General features: G+C 57.0%; 1 protein-coding gene across 1 annotated transcript; it reads right to left on the minus strand.

The window, feature by feature from the left end:
* Positions 1 to 2,811: 2,811 nt before the first annotated feature.
* On the minus strand, positions 2,812 to 7,355 carry PRDM8 (PR/SET domain 8). The gene is made up of 4 exons (XM_056489616.1): positions 7,234 to 7,355; positions 5,552 to 5,772; positions 5,089 to 5,320; positions 2,812 to 4,900 (listed from the first exon to the last, which is right to left on the minus strand). Exons 2-4 carry the CDS (start codon positions 5,768 to 5,770, stop codon positions 3,519 to 3,521), a joined length of 1,833 nt encoding a protein of 610 aa, XP_056345591.1. The 5' UTR covers positions 5,771 to 5,772; positions 7,234 to 7,355; the 3' UTR covers positions 2,812 to 3,518.
* Between the last annotated feature and the right edge of the window lie 14,453 nt (positions 7,356 to 21,808).

Genomic DNA, 21,808 nt, shown 5'->3' on the forward strand with positions numbered 1-21,808 from the left:
GTGCCCTGAGCAGGAGTTCAGGTGCCGGTGTCCAGCGCCCGGTGCTGATCCATTCCCAAAGCTGCTGCCGTGTGCAGGTGGAGGCACAGCTCCTGCTGGCCTCTGCAGGGCAGGATCAGGCCCTGAGGCAGGCAGCTGCCCCCAGCTCCAGCCCCAAGGTGCACAGGCTGTGGGTCTGCTGCCCCTGCCTGCCTGACTACTGCACCCTCAGACACAAGCCTCTGGGGGTGCAAAGCTGCTTCTGCTGCCCAGAAACAGCATTAATATCTGGTTTTGGAGTTACTATCACTGCTATAGTTTGCAATGTGGCCCAGCTACAGGTGAGATGCAGTTTACAGGGGCAGTTCTGTCCCGGAGAAATAATGCCCATGGAATGTCCAAGCACTGGATTTTCTGGGCTATGGTACCGGCTGAGGATCCTGCATGGGGGAAAGTCAGCAGGTGCCACATCCCAGTCAGCTTCTGTGCTCTGCAGACACAGCACAGTGTCAACCACCGACAGGGAAAGACAGAAAGAAAAAAAAAAAAAAAAAAAGGGAAAAAGAAGAAGAGGGAGGGGGGGGGAAAAAAAAAGGAGGGGATTCTCTCTCTATTTCCCACGCAGCAGCAATGTTGACAAAGTGACAAAGGAGCAATATGTGGCCATGGTGCTCATGCTGACCTGAGGAGAGCCAGCATGGCTCTGGGGAGTGAGGGACCTGCTGTGGCCGAGCCCTGAGCCCAAACGGCCCAAGGGGAGCTGCTGTGAACCCCCTCCATGCAACACCCAACTCCACAGGTTCATGGTCACTTATTACGGCACATTCTGCTTGTGCAGAAGTATCAGCTGGAGCTGGATTTATCACTTTGGAGTTCGATATCCGATTTCACCAAAACAAAGTCCTGGATTAAGTTTCCTGACCGCTACTCTATAGATTTTTATGGAGAGAAACAGTGGGAGCTTTGTGTGGCAGTAACAGTGCGGGCATCCGCTGCACCACACGTGCCCTGTCTGACAGTGTTTTTAGGGAGCTGACTGCAGGCTGAGCCAAAACCGATGGGAGAAGTCCTGGGGCTTAGCCCGGTGCCTTCTGAGAGAGTCACAAGGAACACCTAGAAAGCGAGGTGCTGCAGGATGCTGCCAGGGCACGGCTTGCACGGCTGTGAAAGGCCATAAAATGTTTGGGGTATATGGAAGGGATTCCGAAAGCTGCAGGTGTGTGCTGGGTTCCCGAGCGCACCTTCGTGCAGGGAAGCGCCATCCCTCCAGCAGAAGAAGGACAAACGCAGGGAGTCAGGGAGCGCGGAATTAACTCCGCCGCTCGGGGTGAACCTCGCCGGGGCCGGAGGAAGCCGGTACCGAAGCCGGCCCGCGGCCGTGGAGAAGCGAAGGAGTGCGGAGCATCATCCCGGGAAGGAGCTGGCCCGAGCTCTGCCGCTAGCCCCGCGGCGGCCCCGCTAGATGGCGGTGCCCACCCACCTCTGCCGCCCCCGGCATCCCCGCAGCCCGCCCGCATCCCCCGGGCCCCGTCCAGCATCCCGGGAACCCTCAGGAAAGGGACGCGCGGGGCTGGCACCGCTTTGAAGGAAAATCCACGGGATGATCAGTGCCTCGTCCTCGCTACTGACGGCAGCAGGTGAAGCTATGCGAGTTCCTGAGGCAGGGAATGAGAGCCGAGGGGTCTCTTCAGCTCCTGGCAAGGCTTGGTGTTGTGGGCACCGTGCCGGGGTCAGCTCGCTGAGGGAGTGAGAAACACCAGCGGGAAGCCGGACTGTCCGCGACAGGGACCTTCCTAGGCTATCCTACGCGAAGCCGCAGGCACTTCCCCAGGCACTGGAAAGGCTTTGCAGCAGGTCCGGGTACTCCGTGCAGACCCCAAACCCCACGGCAGCAGACGCCGGTGGCGCCTGGACCCCATTTACGTGGCTCTGTGGGGCTCTCACGCTCTGCCGTGGGCCCCGGCCTCGCACAGCTCCGGCTTTGGGATCTGCTCCCTGCCAGTGACCTGCTGCCACGCACAACCTCGGAGCCAGGGTGACGGCAGCCCGAGTGTGGAAATGGGTTTCGTGCTCATCCGTGGGCTGCTGCGTCCCCAGAGCCCTCCGGTGCCCCCAGAGCCCGCGGGGCTGGCACTAAACGCGCTCGCTGCGGGTAGAGCGCTTCGGAGCAGGCTGCGGAGCCGTGCCCGGAGTATCCCGCTGGTCCTGGTCCTCCCGTGCGTGCCCGGCTGCCGTGCCATCACCCCGTTAATGCCAGCACAGAGGGCACCCACCCCTGGCCCCTTCAAGCGCTCCCCACGCTAAGACGCCGCGGGCTGGGGGCTTCCCTGGGTCCTGCCACCCCAAAAAACCTCTGGGCAACCTCCGCGGCTACGCCCACCCTGCAAGCCGGGGACCACCAATAGCCCTGGCAAAGGCGGGGGGCAATACGGGCTCCAGGAAGAGGTGAGGTGGGAAAATACCGAAACACAGAAATAGAGAAGGAAAAAGAAAGACAGGCAAAAAAAAAAAAAAGGCAAAACGAGAGAAATTAAAGACAATCCAAAACACGAAAGGAAGAAGAAAGGAAGGATGAAGGAGAGGCATAAAGGCTGAATAAAATGCCGGACAAAAGCAAAGACGCTTGGAAAAAGAGGAAGGACGGACAGATGTCAGAGGGGCCGAGGGAAGGCGGGCAAGCAGGGAAGGGGCGCGCAGAGGAGGCGGCGCGGCTGGGGCCCCGCTGCCGCCGCGAGCCGAGGGGCCACCCCTTCCTCACCGCCCATTCCCCCGCATCGATTAACGTCCAGCTGCTTTGAAGAAAATAAAGTCATTTATTGTCAAAGCATCCAACATACCCGGATAAACTATAAAGTTTAATAAATCTTTTTTTTTTTTTTTCCAGAGGGGGGAGGAAAAAAAAAAAAAAACAAACCAAACCCAAACGGGAAAGGGAAAGTAACACGGAACTAGCGAGACTCCATTCCACGGGCACCAGTGACACTCGGGGGAAGGGGCGCGAGCGGCGGGGCTGGACGCGGGTAGCGCCCGGTGCATGCAGGACCCCGGCCCGCCGCCCGCCGGCCCCGCCGCGCTCCCCTCGCCCTTAGCTTCATATCCAAAATAAAAATTTACCCTGACATAGAATTATTATTACATCTAAACCATAAGTGCTTAATAATTTAAGTAGAAACGTATGACAAATGCATCAATATGTTGCAATATATGACATTTTAAAAAATGTATTTTTTAAGTCATTTGAGTTTTTTTTCTTTTCCTCGGTGATTCTCTCTCTCTCTCGCTCTCGCTCTTTTTTTTTTTTTTTTTTTTTTTCTTTTTTCTTTCTTTTCTTTTTTTTTTTTTTTTTTTTTTTTTTTGTAATTTTACCTTCGTTTTTCTGCTTCTTCTTCTTCACCTCCTCGTCCTCACCCGCTGCCCTCCCCGCCCCTCCCCGGACAGTGGAAACGCGTGCATCGAAGGGGAAGGGTGGGAGAGGCGGGCGGCCCGGGGTTCCCCGCGCGGGGGTCCCGGGGGGGTCCCGGGGCCGGGGGGTGTCCCCGCTAGTTGTGGGAGGTCATGTGGCGGGAGAGGTGGTGGCGCTCGCGGAAGGACTCGTTGCAGATGGGGCACTTGAGCTTCTCCTCGCGGCGGCGCTTGACGAGGGGCTCCAGCGCGTATTCCTTCTTGTGGTGGGAGCGCATGTGGTAGACCAGGTCCGAGGTCATGCGGAAGGACGCGTTGCACTTGGCGCACCAGTTCTGAGCCGGCAGGCACAGCGAGGTGAACGACGGCGGCAGCAGCGTCAGCGCCGACGGCAGCTGCAGCTGCAGCGGCCCCGCCGCCGCCGCCGCCACCGCCGCCGCCGCCGAGCTCTTGGGCCAGAAGGCCGTGGTGTAGAGGAAAGGGCTCTGCTTGGGCAGCCCCCCGCCGCCGCCGCCGCCGCCCGCCGCCTCCCCGCCGCCCGGCAGCTTGGCGGCCAGCGCCTCGGCGGCGTACAGGCGGCCGGGGGCGGCGGAGCCATCGGGGCACGGCTCGCCCAGCGCGCCCAGCTTGGGCCCCAGCACCAGCGGCGGGACGTGCGGGAAGGAGCGGGCAGGCTGAGAGAAGGCGCTTTTCCGCTCGTCGGCGCCGCCGCCGCCGCCGGGCCCCCCCGGGCCGGCCCCGAGCTGCGGCACCGTGCTGAAGGCGCTGCCCCGCGCCGGGCTGCCGCCGTCCAGGCGGGCGGCCAGCGGGCCCCCCGCGCCGCTGCGGGGGCATAGCCCCGGCTCCGCGCCGCCCGCGCCCGGGGAGCCGCGCTCGGGGCCCTCCTCGGGGCCGCCGTCGGGCTCGGGGCCGCGAGCCGCCTTCTTCACCTCCACGAAGGCGCTGCGCTTGGCCTCGCCGGTCTCCGGGCTGGGCGGCGCGAAGAGGCGCCCGCCCTCCTCCAGGCCGCAGTAGGAGCCGGCGGCGCGGTACTGCTGCTGCGGGGCGCAGCCCGGCTCTTCCTTGGGCGCCGCCGGCAGCCCCGGCCGCTCGGCCGGGAAGCGGCCCCGCGCCGCGCCGGGCCCGCGCTCCTCCTCCTCGGGGAAGCGCCGCTTCGCCTTCCCGGCCGCCGCCTCGGGGCCGCCCTCGGGGGGCGCCGGCCGGCCGGGGGACCCGGCGCGCCCGCCGCGGGAGTTCTCCAGCTCCCGCGCCAGGTTGTGGAAGTCCGTGGAGGGCTTGGTGCTGGCGGCGGGGCCGCCGTCGGGCCCGGGGAAAGGATGGTGCGGCGGCCCGCCGGGCTTCCCGAACTTGCCGGGCTCCTGCTCCTTGCCGGCGCCGTCCTTGGCGCCGGCGGCCTCGGCGGCGGGGCCCATGTCGGGGCCATGCAGCCTCTTGGGGCAGCGGAACCGGAGGTGTGCGGCGAAGGGCAGTTCGAACTGGAAGCGCTGGCTGCACTCGGGGCAGGCGAAGGGCGGCGATCCTGCGTCGGGCGGGCACGACAGACAGACAGAGAAGAGAGAGAGAGAGCACCGTGAGCTGGGGCCGCCGACGGGATATCCGCAGAGAGTCTGGGTATCAGGAGCGGGAGGGATCCCGAAGCCGACCGCCGCCTCCCGCTTCCCCCCGGCGGCGGGGATCCCGCACCTTCCTCCCGCCCGGGACACCCACCGTTGGTGCGGGCGGGGGCCCGGGCCGGGCCGAGCAGCAGCAGCTCGGTGAGCTCCTTCCCGTACCACACCAGCAGCTCCTCGTCCTTGGCGATGCGGCGTAGGGAGCGATAAAAGAGCTGCCCGCTCTTGATGTAGGCCTCCAGGTTCTGCTCCTCCCGCTCCCGCGCCGACTGCACCAGCCGCAGCCACATCAGCCCCTCCGACGAGCCGTTGGCCGCCGACGTGTCCACCTGAAAGCCCGCGTTAATCCACCGGACCGAAGGACCGACCGACCGACCGACCGACAGCACGGGGCCAGGCAGCAGCAGGAGCGGCGGCAGCGGCTCTGCCCTCGGGGACAGCCGCGGCTCTGCCCTCCGGGACAGCCTCCCGGCGGCGGGGGCTCCCCGGCCCGACCCGCGCTCCGCGGCGGGGACGCGTTCGGGCACCGGCGGCTGGGCCCGGGCACCAGCGGCTCTTACCCGGAATATGTAGGGGACGGTGCGCTTGTCGGTGGACTTGAGGGCGATAAAGGCGATGCTGTCATACAGGGACGTGTGGCTTAGGACGCAGGGGCCGAAAATGGCATTTTCCGGGATGTCGCAGGTGGTGTAAACGCTGGTAAAAATGTCAGTCAAGCACTGCTGGACCGTCTTGGCATCCCCGTCCCATATTCCCCGCTGGACGCCGGCGTCCTCCATCCCTGCGGGAGGAGAAAGAGGCAGAGAGAGGTCGTTACCGCAGCGAGTCCCGCTCAGCGGTACACCGGGATGCCCCAGAAAACAAAATAAAATCGACTTGAATTATTAAATAAAACATTAAGAAAAAAACCTCCCAAAATTAAGGGAAAAAAAAAAAAAACCAAAAAAAAAAACCAAACAAAAACCAAACAAACAAACAAATTTAAAAAAAAAAAAAAAAAAAAAAAAAAAAAAAAAAAACCAAAAAAAAAAAACAAAAAAAAAACCAAAAAAAAACAGGCGAGCAGTTTCTCCGGTCTGAAAAAAAAAAAAAAAAAATAAAGCGGGCTAGGAGCTGCGAGCAGAGGCGAGGTGCGGGGACTCTGCCTCGCTGATTTATTTTTTTTAGATATCGCTGCGGAGCTAGCTCTGGTCAGTACCCGGGAATCCCACCGGCCACGTCCTGTCCCAGGCAGGCGCCGGGTCTCCCTCTGGCAAGCCCGGGAGCCGGGCCGAGCTGCGGGCTATGCCGGGGGAGCGGGTGGGTTCCAGTGGCTTGTCATTGTCGCCGATTGCGTGTCAGCTCACCTCCCGCTCAGCGCGACAAGGGGAACGTATGGCTGCTCATTATCATAATCCAGCACTTTCCCTCCGAGACTTTAATTAAAAGCAGCAAGCAGAGGTAATTATTTTTACCTCGACACGCTTATTTATGGAGCGGGGTGAGCCCCGGCTGCCGCGCGTTCCGGGCTGCGGGCAGCTGGCGGGGCGCGGGCAGCGGGCAGGGTGCGGGGCCGAGGCCGGGGAGGGAGCATCGCGCCCGGCTGCGGTGCCCTCGCCCTTCCCGAACAGATTAGCGCACGGCTGCCTCCCCCCGCCCCATCTGCCATCGAAATCCGTCATTTGGGGCTGGCTCGGGAAAGGACCGCTGCTCCTCCCGGTGCGCCTGCTTACGGCTGCCGCCGCTCGCACCGGGCTCGGCTCCGCCGCTCCGCCGCTCCCTCTCCGATTTCGGGGTACCACCGGGCTCCCGCACGGCCGGAAACTTCACCCCCCCGGAGCGGCGGCGGAGGTCCCGGTTCCTCCCCGGCAACGGATGCCGGGGAGAAGGCGCCCCGGCCGCCTCCCCGCCGCCCTCCCCGTTCCGCCGATGCCCGACACATCCCTTCCCCGAAGGAAAGATTTCGACAAACGAAAGCACCGGCAGCGAGCGGCCCCCGCTGAAGTTTCCCCCCCGCGGCGGCGGGCCCCGTACGGCTCCCCGCGGCCCCGCATCACCCCGGCTCCCCGGGCAGCCCCCGGCCCCGCGGCGCTGCCTCCCCCCGGCCGCCCTTTGTCCGGGCCGGGCGGCGCCGGGGCCGCTCCCGGAGGGCTCCGCCGCCGGTCCCCGCAGCCCGGGCAGGGCCGCCGGCAGCGCGGCCATCCCCGGCATTGTTCCCGCTCCGGGGCGGCGGGGGCGGCGAGGCCCCTCCGCCGGCACTCACCAGGGACGGTGGGGATAATCCTCGCCCCGACAGTGGCACAAAGGCGGCTCCGGGCTGGCTGCCGGGCTCAGCGCCGCTCCATGCCGGGCCGGGCCGTGCGGGCGGCGGAGCGGGAGGCGCGCGGTGCAGACGGACCCGGTGCAGTGAGGGGCTGGCACGCAGACACACACTTTTTGTTTGCTGCACATAATCTGCCCAATGACGCGTGACAGCCCACGTCCCTCCCGTTAACCCCTTCGGGGCTGCCCGCTCGCCGCCCGCCCGCCCCTCACCTGGACCCGCCGCCACCGGCCACTAGCGGGGAAGGGGGTGGGGAACGCGGGGCGCGTTCCCCCAGCGACCTTCTGCCGGGGCAGCGGCCGTGTTCGGGGCCGCGGCTCCGCTTCGGCCCGCCGAGGGTGCGGGGCGGGCAGCGGTGGGGCCCGACGGCCGCTCCGCCCTGCGCCGGGACGCGGCGACCGCTTCCCGCCCCGTCCCCGCACCTGCCAGGTAGGGGCAAGCGGAGCAGCGGAAAAAACCCTCCTGCGCGGGACGGAGGCGAGCGGGGATGGCCGTGCCCGGCTCCTCCGAGCGGCCCTCCGCTGCCCGCACTCGGAGGAGGCCCGGCGTGCGGAAAAGCGGCACCGGGCAGCCCCGCGCTCCCCGGCGCAGGAGCGGGGCGCGGGGCAGCCCCGGCCGGAGCCCCCGGCCCTTCCCTGGCCATTGCGAGCCGGGGGCGGCCGCGGGCTCTCCTGCACACGCGGGGCTCCCGCATCCACAGACACCCGCGTGGCTCCAGGGAGCAGAGACACGCGCAGATGCTCTGTGCCGAAATAAGGGGTTTACCGCGTGGAAAAGTGTTTACCGGTCCCTCCCTGATCGTCGTCATTTCGGATACAAAACAGATTTAAAAATAATTAAAAATAGAACATGAAACCTCTGAAAAAAAAAAAAAAAAAAAAAAAAAAAAAAAAAAAAAAGAGACAAAGCATTTTCCAGGGGCGAACGGAGCGGGGTTTGCAGAGAGTGGGCTGATGTTTGGCTTTCAAATTCACTTATCCTCCACATAATTACGATTTTCCTTGCATTAGGATTAAAGGCTGCATATAATATGCTTTCAACATTTATCTTATTAATTCGACAAAACGCAGCGTCTCCTAAAACGGAGATTCTCATAACATTAAAAATATGGGAGTCTGGAAAAATTTTTATGTCAATTCCTGCTTCAAATGTGGTGGTTGTTTTTTTCTATTTCTGTTTCTTTTTCCATTTTTTTCTCCCCGGTGTTGCAGCTCTCGCTGTAAGATATAAATTGTCCGAATGACTGTCATTAGTCGGGGGAAAGAAAACCTACGCGCTAATTTCATTCGCGAGAATTTTAAGGGACACACAGCACGTAGACGATCTCCAAATCGCCTCGGCATGATCCAAGCTACCGAAATTCCCCGGGACTGGAAAGAACAGCGGCGGAATTTCTGTGCTTTTATTCAGCCTCTGATGCCAGTCTAGAAGTGGATGCCAGGGAACAGCGTCCTTCGACCAGCAGAACGGCACTGGGATGTATGCGGGGTCTTTCTTTTGGAGTTTCTGCTGGGGATGCCTCCGCCGGCTGCGCCCACCGCAAGCCCCGCAGAGCCCGGTGCCGGCGGCGCTCTCCCGGCCCCGCGGAAATGCCTCGCCGGGATTTTGGGGGACACGGGCGAAGTGCGCCGGGCCCGATGCGGGCCCCGCCGCGCCGCTGGCGAGAGCGGTGTCACCCCATGGGGCCGTGCGATCGCTGCCGGCCGCCTCCCGCCTGCCTGCTCCTAGCTCGGTACATCCACGGATTTTCTATTCGTTTATTTTTCCAGAAAATCTCTTGCGGAGTGCCAGGGGCAACCCGGGCTGGGGAGCTCCGGCAGTTTTCCCGGGGACGCCCGCAGCCGGCAAACCCCCGCCGCTCCCCGCCCTCCAAAATCACAGCCCCTGCTCTGCCCTGGACGGCACAAGCAGCTCCCGGGCCAGGGGAAGGAAGCCCCAGGAGCAGCGGACGAGCCCCAGAGCTGAGCTCAGAAGGGGCTGGGCTGGCGAGCCAAACTCTCACAGAAGCCAGCCCCGACAGGCATCAAGGTCCCTGGCCGGAGGGGACCCAGGCGGCTGCAGGACCGAAGGGATGGCAAAGGGGGGATGCCTGGATGCTTGGACACCGTTATCACTAACCACCGTGATAACCGTCTTCTGCCCGCCATCAGTTATCGTGGGGACGGCTGCAAGGGACACAGCACCTGCTCCCGGGGGTGTCACTCTCCCCTTTCGTCCCTGACCTTCACGCGGGAAGGGGAGAGCAGAGGGACCAGGAAAGGCTGCTCAACCTGTGCCCAGAAACACTCCAGCATCCTTTGGGAGACACTGCCTGAGTCGTGTCATGCACCAGGCCTACGGGTGTGTGGTTATTCCTGTGAGGACACACACACACAGAGCTAAGAGCCAGCTCCCAGGTGACTGCAATAAAGTCACTCATAAAATGAAATCACCGAGAGAACACACGAATCCCCAGAAGCACACGAGCCCAGCCACACTCACCTCTGCGGGGCCAGGGCACCGTGGGGAGGGGGCACGAAGGGATGCCCAGAACTGCCTTGACACCCTCTCTGCCTGCTGCTGCCAGCGGCAGGGGCAGCTGTGGTGCCCCGGAGGTGCACACCAGGTGGAAAGGAAAATCCACTCAAAATGAAATGTGGAGCCACAAGCTTTCCTGGTGCCTGGAGAAATGCAGCCAGAATGCTTTCCTTCCCTGGAGACAGACAGGCCTCTGTAGTGGAAATAAATCGGGGCCTCAGCTGAATGACTGAAACCATCCTTTCAGCTTGTCAGCAGGCTCGTGGACAGCTCCTTTCCTGGGGAAGCCCCGTGCTGGGTCGCCCAAGACATCCCACCATGCTACAGACATGAGCAGTGCTTCTCCCACTGCTGATTCTGCTGAACAGCACGAGGACCCACTGAGAGTCCTCAGATCCACAAGCAGGTGAGTGTTTGCCTACCTCCAGATCCTTGCCAGAGCCAAGGCACACCAGGAACATTCTGTTTTGTTTGCAGCCCAGCTCCCAAACACACCTGGGTGCCTGTCCCTTCCTGTTCCCTCCGACCCTTCGGCCCCACCTCACCAATGCTGGACTCCCAGGTCAGGTCACCGCCTTGCCACAAAACCACAAATCCCTATAAAGGGACAGATAGCAGCTTTAGCTGTGGTTCATCCCAAGGAGCAAACACTCCCGCTCCCCAGGAACCCGACACACCTTCCCTACCTGCTTTCTCATGGTTCAGACACACCATAGGCATCTCGGCTCTTTCCTCATCCCTGATGGTGCCCGAACTTCCCTCTATTTTCTTCTGAGCAGAGTCTGGTTAGAAATATTGGCTTGCATATTCACCAAAGGGTCATAGAAATTTTTTTATTACTGACCAAAACCTAGACCACCAAACCTAATACAGGTGGCTGGTTAAACGGTTCCTACATAGCCCAGTATCACTGCTGACTTTCTACCTCAAAATTATTTTTCTCAGGCTTTCTGCTTCTCCTCCTTACTTGGCCCGACAGCAGCATCAAGGTTTAAAACCTGGAAAGCTTTCACCTAGCTTCACCTTCCTTCAAACGTTTAACAGCCTGACAGAAGACATGATCGGCTACGAAGGACAGAAAAGGGAGAGAAATGGAAAAAGGGGAATCCCCGCAGGACTGAAATCTGCCTGCGCCTCCTGTACACCCTCGGGCTGTTCTATCCCCGTGTGCCAGCATCATGTCCCACGCTGGCCATGGCTCGGTGTAAGGCCGGGCAGAGGGCACGCTGCAGTTGGAGGCCAGCGCAGAGCACGGGCACCGAGGGCCGGTCCCAAAGCCCTCGGCCGGCGTGGGGCGCCTGGGGCCGGGCAGTGCTGGGCTCCAGCTCCGCCCTCGGGAGCCCTGAGCTCAGAGCGGTGGCCCGGACGTCTCTTTGGCGGCCACACCACCTCTCTGCTGTCGGGTCCGTGAGGACGTCACTCAGAGCTCCCCACCGGACCCTGGGTGGCCGCTGAGTTCCGCGTGGCTGAGCTCTGGCAGGAGCTGAGTGCCCAGCACATTCCCGTCATGGGAATAACCCTCATGCAGGGATAGCCCCTCTCTCCCTGGTGCTGCCGGGGGCTCTGTGGGCCCTGGCTTCTCCAGCGAGTGACTAGTCCCTAAAGTTAGTAGAGGTTTCCTAAACCCTGGTGCAGGGGGGGTGGGGAGAGCAGTGAAAGGACAGACAGACGGGAGGGGGGGAGGGAAAAAATAAAGATGCAGAGGATTTCAGCTCCAGCTCTGCTGCAGCAACTTGACGTGGGGTGTGTGAAGGAGCTTGAAACTTAAAAAGATTTATTTTCTCTAGTCATAAATCTCATCCCGTTGTTCCTCTGACCAACCAAGCATGATAAAGTCCTTTTCCATAAAGTATTCAGTATTAAAGCCACAAAGCTCACCCAATCAGTAGCCATCTGCTTCTCCCATAACTGCTGCTCCAGAAGCAGGGAAAAGCAGCCAGAAGAGAAAGGGCACCACTGTTACGGCTCTGGGACAAATGAGGAGGCACTGAATAGCAGCCGAAACCTTTGGTTTGCCTTGTATATCTGTATCTATAGAGACAGAGGAAGAAAGGAAGCATTATATTGATACAACAATTGTAAAACAAAAAAAGGAAGAGGCATCTAAAGGGCAATACAGCGGGCATCAGAGGGCCCCGCGGGGAGGGATGCTCGCAGATTCATACAGACCTTTAATTGCTTTGCAATTGAAAGATAAAGAGGCCGAGCAAAAAAACCGGGGAGAGCGGCAGAGCGACCTGCGTTAAACGGCGCATCGGAGCCCGAGCTCCCGCAGCCAGCGAGGCGGAGCGGTGCTGCTTGGGGTACGAGATTCCCGGGGCCGACCCCCGCTCCGCTCTCCCCGGCTGCCTCTCGGCCCGGCCACGCAGCACTCAACTTGGCTTCCAGCCGGCTGTGAGCGAATAAGCCCCAGACACCCCCGGAGCTCCCCGTGATGCAGGACACGGCCCGCAGCCGCCCCGGCCCTCCAGGCTGCCTCCCCGGAAGGGGTTTGCGGAGACCCCCTCCTCGCTGGTCCCGGGAGCACGGGAAAAGCCGGCAACGATATCACCCCAAAAAAGCCGCGGGGAGGCGGGAGGGCGGCGGACCGGAGAGGGGGTGCAGAAGCCTGGGAGGGGCTGCAGGAGCAGCGGGCGTACAGCGCCCACCCGAGAGCGGCCCCCGCCCATTCCTGAGCCGCCGCCCGCCCGGCAAACAGCGGGTTAACGACCGAGTCAGGTCATTAGCCGAATTACGGCCCCTGAGAGTCGGGGACTCGAGCCGGGACCCCACTGCACGCTCTGGGGAGGGGACATCGCCCCCAGCCCGCGGGGACACAGGCAGGGACCCACGGCCACGGGCCGGGATTAGCGGCGGCGGGCCGGGATTAGCGGCCGCCCGCTCTGCTGCCGCTCTCCGGGATTAGGCCGGGATTAGGAGGCGGTCCCGTTCCCACTCCCACGCCCGGGAGGGGTGAGGGGGAGTCCCGCAGACCCGGAGGGGTTAAGGGCGCACGGGGGACCGGTCTCCCCCCTGGCCCCCCGCTGTGCCCGGCGAATGCTGTTTCCCTCCGATGGAGGGCAGGAGAGGAAAGACGAAGCCCGGGATGCTGCCGGCGGCGAGATGCAGGTGCCAGGCACCTGCCCGCAGCCATCCCAGCTCCCGGGGGGCACTGAGCCCCCTGCTCGGTTCCCTGTCTTGGGACCCAATGAGACGCTGAAAGGCCCAGCAGGAGCCGATGCTCGAAGCACAGGGGACCAAAAAAAAAAAAAAAAAAAGTTGTGGGTTTTCATTTTAAGAATCCCTGGCACGCGAGTGAAAACAACACAAACGGAATTTACGCACCGCTAAGAGCAGGGCCGAGGAGCAGGAGACTCGGATGTGCCTCCCTCCCCCCCGCAGGTTTCGTTCCTCTTACAGAGCACAAGCGGGACCAAACGCCACGCTGAAGGCACGAGTCACTCCCTGGCTCTTCCCGAGCACCGTGCTGTCCAGCAGCCCTGTATTATGTCAAAAATCTGGCATGGCAGGCAGTGGCACATCTGCTAGGTGTGGATGACATTCATTAGCCAAGGTTCTCTGCTAAACGGCCTGCCAGAGTCTCAGCAGTGCTGCCCAATGCCAATCACTCGTCTGCTGCCAGCTCACAGGCAATCCTGCTTCAGGGATGGCTCCTTTCCATGCTGGCAGGAGAAACAGAGGAAACAATGCATTTAGATGTTTGGGATGTGAGCGAGGTTGCACAGGGGATCAGCAAGCAGATGTAGCAGGAGAAGAGATGAAGTTGTGAAGTGTCATTCAATAATTGCAGCACAAGGGAGATGTGCTGGTGAGCTGAGGTTTGGGAGGGGAAAGCGTTAACCCTTCTCCAAACCACAAGGCAGACAGTGGTGGATGCTCTTTGGAAAGGAAACATAATGAGGCTAATGAAGCAAATGGGCTGCTTGTGCTCATGGAGAACGCCCAGAACAAGGCAGGGAGATTGATGCCAGGACAGCTGGGAGAAGCACCCAGGCCAGGTGAGGGAGCTGTGCTGACCTGCTCAGGGGGCAGCCTGGCACACATGGCCATCCCCTCTGCGGCTCTACCTGCTGCAGCCTGGACAGCCGCCCTGCTCGTGACATAGTGGGCTCAGTGCTGGCCCTGACAGCTTGGTTCACAGCCCAAAGGGGCAGCTGCACACCCTGGGCAGGCTAGGCACTCAGCGCCCTGCCCTACGAGACATGTGGAGACCAGAGGTGGAAGGAAGGAGCATCTGCTTGGCACTGCTACAAACATCGTTCTCCCAGAAGAGAGGCTCCATTTTTCTCTGCTCTGGGAAGGTACTTGTTCCTACAAAGGAATTAAAACACCTTGATCAGAGATAGATGTAAGGATGTTACTCTTCCCCTCTTATTAATTTAATAAATTTACAACCACATAATGAAGCTTGAATTTGAGCCACTATGTGCTTTCCAGGGAGCCTGGGAGGCAACCTCAAATAGAAAGCTCCCCTCAGCCCTGTTTTCCCTTAACTTCTGTTCTGATTTCTATTTCCATTTACATCCATTCAGGTAGTGGTTCATAAAACATGTGAGATGGTTCCTACCTACATACACACACAGAGCTCTGGCCTCACAGATAATTCCTGTGGCAGCCTCAGTTTGTTAAATTTTAAATCAGTACTTTTGCAAGACCACTGGCATGAAAGACAACTGGCAGCTTGCAGTACCTTCATGCTTCTTTCAGCCAGGCAGGGAATGACAGGCTTGTCCCCCAGCACTGGCCTCTCTGTACTTACCTGTGCTATGAAATGCCCACATACACCGAGAGCTGTCCCAGGCCAGCACAACTGTCCAATGGTGGAGCCCATTTCTGACACCACACGTGCTCTTCCCCGACATGCCGTGCCTGGCCATCTGCGGCACTGCTCAGCTGTGAGCCCTTTCCTTCTGCTCTCACCTCCCCAGGAAGTCGTTCTGCTCCGGCTGCATTCGGGATGGAGCCTTATCCACCTTCTGTTTCTGCGCTGGACTTGTTTCTCTCCTGGTTACTTGCTCGGCCTCAACCAATGAATGTCTGCACGTTTTAAGAGATTCCCCCAATTTCCTCTTTGAGGTTTAATACCTGCTGTACCACAAACACCCCAACACGCTTCTGGCAGAGGCTGTGAGAATCCCATAACCTCTCATTCTCAGACACTAGAACTGGGTGGCTTTAAGCGCAGGAGCCAAATCAAGAGACACAGATGAGATGCTTCTCCTGCCTCTCCAAACATTGTACCTTCGTTTAAATACATGAGTAATCCCACTGGATCTACCCCAGTGCTTAAAGTTAAGCCTATTAAGTGCTCACGGAGCAATGGTCTGCACACAGAGGAGCCAGAAGAAAAGGGAAAGGGGAGAGCAGGGCACTGCTTGGGCAGGGAGCCATGGTGTCAAGAAACACCTCCCTGCTCTCCTTCCCCTCAGGGTTACCTTCTCCTCTGGTGCTCCTGACAGCCCCACCACCAGGCTCCCCACAGCGTTCGGCGGTGCCACTGACATCAGCGATGTCAGCGCAGTAATGGTGAGGTGAGATGAAGCTGGGGGAAAAAGTGATTTAAAAACTTGTCAAAACAAAAGCCTGGATCCACTTCCTAAAGCCAGCTTGGGCTTTGAGGTCGCTGCGTTGGAAACTATATTTTGTTTTGTGTTCAAGAGGCTCCTCGCAAAACTCATTGTGTTCATCATCATTATTTTCAGCCAAGGATATGGGAGAGAGAGCAGTTATCCCTGGTTCTACACGGAGGTCTCTAGGAGAGTACTCATGCACTTGGTTTTCCTTGCTGTCTGAGGATTTCAAGCATGTACTTAGATTTAAGCCTGAGTGGTACTTGTAACAAGGCAGCATCTCTTAGAAACAGGACCTGATTGAAAGCGTGCACGTCCACAGAGCTCCAGCTCTTGACTCTGCCTCAAGCACAGCAAAACCTCCTGCCTTGGCCGCACAAAGCCGTGTTCCACCCTTTGATGCCTTTCTTGGCACGTGCACATTCTAATTCCCAACACCACCCTTTCTTCTCCTTTTCTTAGCTGCCTTTTCTTTGGGCACAATGCATTATGTTTTCCTGTATGTACTACTCCATACTGCTTGCACAATGTTTTGCATGATCTAATATTCTTTGTTCAAAACTGCAAAAAAATCTAAATAAAGACTATAGCGTGTCGCATCAGTATAGGCATCAGCTAACGTTTTCCATGGCATATGGTACTTCAGAAGCCATATGTACCACTGTTTAGTGATTCTGGCAAAGAGGCGCAGAATGGTGAAATCCAACTGCCAGGATTTCTGAAAACAAATATGTAAATGCTCCAGTGCTTTTGTTATTCATAACATACCTCTAACACAGCACATACAATATGCTGTTCATTCTGTAACGAGTATACTACTAAACTATATTTGCTTCCGTTCTCATTTTTAAAGATTTTTTTCTTCTGTGTATGATTCCGCCATCCTCTCTATCAAAATCAATCTAAATCGCAATTCAGAAAAGGCACTTTGTCTATTTTAAAGCATACACCATGGGGAAGATTGTGTACCTACGCAAGGGTCTCACATCAGAACAAAGGCAGACGTTCTCTCTGCAGCCTGACTAGTGGAGTGAAAGCAAGGAAGGGAAGTGCACTTAAGCAGATCAGTTGCATGGAGCAAAGCTTTTTCAGCCAGGAATAACCTCCCAGGGAACATGGGTGGGTTGGCCCTGCTCACGGGCTACTGCAAAGCAAGCAGGCACACAAAGCCTTTGTGAACAGGCCCTCAGAAACAATAGCTGGGGTGGAAAGAGAGGATTCCATACACGTGGTCCAAGGTGGATGGTGGCTGCCAAACCCTGGCCTGGGCTGGGGTCGGTCCTGCTGAGCTGGGACTCAGCAGCCACCGACAAAGGGGATGGTCTGTGGCTGGGAGCTTGTTCCCAGAAGGGCTGGCACCCGACATTCGAGGTGTTGGGGCAGTGCACAGGGTTCACATGGAGCACTTGTGCATTACCTAAAGGCTTCAGAGTCCACCAGTCAAGGCAGAAGCCCTCCTTCCAGAGCCAGGTAAACAGGAACCCAATTCCATTAACCACCTCTGACAGCGACGCTTCGGTGCTCCTCTCATCCACAGGGAGCTTGTCATCTCTGTCTGCGAGCTTGCTGCTCAAGGATTCCCAAACGGTGCTATTTGGCATTAAGTCTCTTCATTCACAACAAACCTGTTAACATTACCTGTTGCCACCATTGCCTCTGTCTTTTGGTTTCCCAGTGTCCGCAGAGACTGAAATTGCAGGAGTGACCAAGCCCATTCCCAGGTCCTCTGCAGCTAACTCCTGCCTGGCAAGCAGGGCTTCTGTCCGTCCCCAGAGCCAGCTCTCAGCATCCTACAGCTCCTGGTGACACCAAGGGAACAGGGAAACCTCAGCAGGAGGGGACAGATACCACTGCCTCCAAGGAACACGGAGGTTTCCCAGTCTATTGCTTAATAAATGTTGGTAAAAACAACAATGAACCCATGACTCCCTGCACCATCTCAGCAAAGTACTGTCACCCTACAGGGTCTGAAAAAATTCAGCCATCTCCAAACATGACAGTGGTATTCAAGACACAGAGATGCCTTTTTCCCAAGAGATTGAAGACTGCTTCTCCTTTCTTTGCCAGTCTTGCACTGCAGCATCCCATTTCAGCAAGCACAACCTCTCCCACCAGGGCCCTGTGCCACCACCGCCTCTGCTTGACTTCCCTTGCACATCAGACCTGCTCATTACCTCCTGTCTCCTGCCAGCCCCCAAAGCATTATCCTGAGCTGCAAACCATCTGGGTGCTCAAGCAATTCCTTTTTGGTAGGTTTTTTCCCCTGCGACATAAACTGGGATCCCACTTTCCTCCTCTCAAGTTACAGAGATACACTGCTCTAAAGCTTAAGCCAGACTTCTGCATGCAGCCGTTTAGAGGTCTTTCACCTCTAAACACTGTTTTTTTGTATTCTATCATGGAAGAAATCCCTAGAAGAAGACTTTATGTTTTCTTACTTTTGTAGCCCCTTCAGCCAGAATCTGTTTTTTCTTCTATTCTGTTCTAGCCAGCAGGTGATAAAAATTTGCCATAAGAAATGTTGGCTTTGAGCATAAGTGCCTGGATTAGAAAAAGAGACAATTAGAAAGTGAAAAGTGGCAAAAAGCTCTAAGAAGCCAAAAATAAAAGAACAAACAAACATGCAATCTGGCTGTCAAAAAAGGCCACATTTTCCCCTTGCTGCAGTAAAAATCAACATTGTCAAAATTACAAAGTATGTTGGAAGTCAAGGGGACAGGGAAAACAGTCCCACAGGGTCAGAAAAGGGAGGCCTGGGAAGAGCCACCTGAAGGAGCCACCTGAAAGGAGGGGACAGGGAAAGGCAATCAGCTCGCACCATGGTGCCAGGATGCAGCAGTGATTCTGCAGCTGCTGGATGAGACAAACTGCCCCGAGTGAAGGGAGCTGAAAACAGAGCCTGCTGATGGAGCTGCTTCACGTGCAGCCGCATTTATGGCAGAGCAAAGGTCACCCCTGTATTACCTCTTGTGAATCCCTCTTGAACGAGCACGCTGGGGACATAATGAGTTCAGCACAAGATTTATCGACGTGCCAGGGGTTACTGGCCCTAACTCTTAACCTGCTGGCAGAGGTTGAGGCTTTTCATTAAGGGGGGCTATGCATGGAATACTTGCAGGCTTTGGCTAGAAGTAAATGTGATCTCAGCCCACACAATTTGCCACTGACTATGAGACACCAGATTATTTTCTCTCAGCACACAAGTCAGCAGGTCCCTGGAACCCTCTGAGCAGCCAAGATCACAGAGGGGATAGTGAGGGGCAGGCTGGAAGGGGTCTCAGGGTACATTGCTCATCACATCTGTGAGCTCCAGATGGCAGAGAAAAGCCAGCCGCCCCTCCAAGCTGTACTGCCGTGCTCCGGTGGCACCCCCTTCCTGGAAGCCAGGCAAGCACCCACTGCCACTGCCAGGACAGGTCCCATCAGCAGTCTCCCTGTGCCACCACAAAATCTGGCCACTTTTAAGGGAGACCAGTCTTCATGTGGGATATAACCCCCTGGACAAGCTTGCTTCCTCTCCTAAATCCCCTGTCTTTTCCCCCTGTTCTTCCTGGGGTGTTTCTATGAACCCTGCTGAATCCATCAGACTTCATTTTATGAGATCCAGCACCATTTTGAAACTCTTAAGCTTTGCCCAGCAGCTAAAAAAAAACCATCCCCAAAACATGGACTGTGGGGTTTTACACTTGGTGTTCCTGCACACTTGTTCCTACCTTTTTGCTCTCCTGTTCCAACCTGCATACCCCATGCTGCTGACCGCAGGGCAGTACATTCACTCCCTCCTTCCCTTCCTACAGACTCTGGCACAGCTCTCAGTTGCCCTTTGCACCCCTCTTTGTTCGGTTGAGAAAGGCAAAGCTTTCTCACCTGAGAGACACCATCCCAAGGAGCTCCCCGTTCCCCTGGGGGACATCCCCAAGTCCCTTCAGGCACCTGGGCTGCAGCAGGCACAGCTGGAGCAGCCAGGCAAGGGCTGCAAGAGGGATTCCCAGTACGTGCTCCTGCAGAATGAGTGAATAATTTCTCTCCTGCAGTTAGTGCCAGCACTTGCTCTTTGCCAGTTGGCAGAGGGTACTGCTTCCTTTTCTGAGTAACGCTTAACATCCACCTTTCCCCCACCCCAAGGGGAAACCACAGAGGCTGGGGGACTCTTTCCAGGCAGCTAGGCATGGGGAAGGACGAGGAATCCAGCAGGGAAGCCAGGTTTTACTTCACAAACTTCTTTTAGCTGAAGAGGAGCAGGAGGCACATCTTCCCTCACCTGAGAGTTCCCATGGGAACACAGAAGGGCGATGTAACAGCAAATTTTGGAACAGGCGTGTCTGAGAACAACTTCTGATATAATATTTGAGTCCTCAGATGTTCAGGCGCTCGCACATACTGCACGAGCGCCTGATTTGCATGGGATTTGTATTTGTTGGTATTCACATTCGTAGGAGAACGCATACATTAGATTAATGTCATCACAGTTTATGGAGATCATCTGTGCCACAGCACCAGCTCAGGGCTCTGACTGCATTCTGTGCCCTGTGGCACATGGCAGCCCCTCCTGCCCTGCCAGGGCCACCAAGAGCCGGGGCAGCCGTGTCAGGCTGAGCCCCGAGGTGGTCCTGCTGGACTCTCCTCTTTTTAATACAGAAGTTTAAACATCTAAAACTGCTTAGCACCACATTCCAAAGGTAAAATAAATCAAATTATTTGGACTTATTCTCTTATATTTACTTGTATGAACTTAGAACACACTCAGCCTCATTTTCAATGCTTACTTAAGGACATTCAGCTGTCAAACAGACCAACTAGGTGGTCCCTTCTTGCCTTGCAAGAGAATCCCTCTGTCAGTAAAATGGGATGGTTATAATTGCCCTCCCTGTTTGCCATGACACCTGGGTGCTCTCATCTGCTAGACAGCTGGAAGCTGTCACTAGAGATGCTGTTCTCACAGAAGCGTCGCTGGGCTCAGTCAGACACTCTTTCTAAAGCAGATGGAACACCTCAGAAGAACAGCACTGCAGCAACAAAAGCTCATTTTCTGCTGGGGGATTTCTGTTATTGGGCAATGCTTCCATCAGGTGACTTCACACCCCAGTGAGCCCACATGCCAGCAGAGTGCAATGATGATTCTGTTAACCTACTTCCACTTCTGAGGCCCTGCAGTTCCACTTCTCAAAGCTGGCCACCGGCCCCCTTTCCATCTCTGCGCTCCCAAATCACACAGGAGCAATAGCAATGGGCCTCCAGCCCCACTGTGGCCAGGATCTGCCACTCAGGATTTCGGGCAGGGCAGGATTTCCGCTCCGTCCCGACGGAGCTGTGCACGCACAGACCGCTCATGCTGGCAGCCACATCCGAGTCACTCCTCCTGCACAGGATCTGCACAATCTGTCTCAATCTTGATGGTGCAATCCAGAGGAAGTGGGTGCCACAAAGGAAGAGTGCACATCTCCAAATCTGGAGATGATTTCACGCTTACCCCAGTAACAGGCCAAGTCACACCTTTTGGCTGCCCTTAAAAGCCCTTTTCTCTGCCACCAACCTGTGCTCCAGCTACCTGCATATTTCAGCTGCTTCCACTGCTCCTTCCTCAGGCATAGCTCTCCCATCTCACAGCATTTGGATCACTTGGATGTGCTGTGGGATGCACAGCTTACCCAAGAGAAGGTCATGCCCTGCTCCAGCATGGGTTAGCAGACACACTTTCAATTTATTGGTCTTACAAGCAAAGTCTTGAAAAGGCCTTTCAATACCTGAGTGCCTTTTTTCCAAGTAATTTATATACTAAGAAGCCTAGATGGAAACCTCCAAGGTATAATCAAATCCCTTAGATATCTCAGAAAATGTAGCCCCCACGATCTAGCACCCTCATGACAAACAGCTCTCTATTTTTCTTTGTGATGGTTCCTACTTCCCACCAACATCTGTCACTGTGATTATGATCTCTAATGAGCTTCTAAATTATATCACAGCATTCTGTCTTGATGAGCTACATTCAGTAACTTTCATACTGTAAGACATGAAACACTGCCTACAAGATGCTGAATGAAAATTCCCTCAGCACAACAGCTGAAAAACTGGTTTGGAAGTTTTTTCCTGTTTTGCTTGGGTTTCATTTTGGTGTTCTTAGCATTCTGTTTGGTGTTTCTTGCTATGCATCTTATTCCTAGGATGCCTAGGAATTTTTCAAACGAGGCATAGAAAGCTGAGCCTTCCTATTGCACACCCCTAAAACCTCCACCTGAAAATGGGAACTGTCTCCCACCAGACAGCAGCAGAGTTGGCACATTATTTCTGTAAGGCTGGACAGGGGAAGAACCCAAGCCAAGGCCCCAGAGAAAATTGCCATTATTTGTATGTTGGCTTCCAGTTACAGTTGAGTTTGGGTGATGCACACAGACCCTCGGGGTGCTGTACAGACTCAGTTTCCCCGTGCT

This window comes from Oenanthe melanoleuca, chromosome 4 (assembly GCF_029582105.1).
Source record: "Oenanthe melanoleuca isolate GR-GAL-2019-014 chromosome 4, OMel1.0, whole genome shotgun sequence".
Classification (NCBI taxonomy): Eukaryota; Metazoa; Chordata; class Aves; order Passeriformes; family Muscicapidae; genus Oenanthe; species Oenanthe melanoleuca.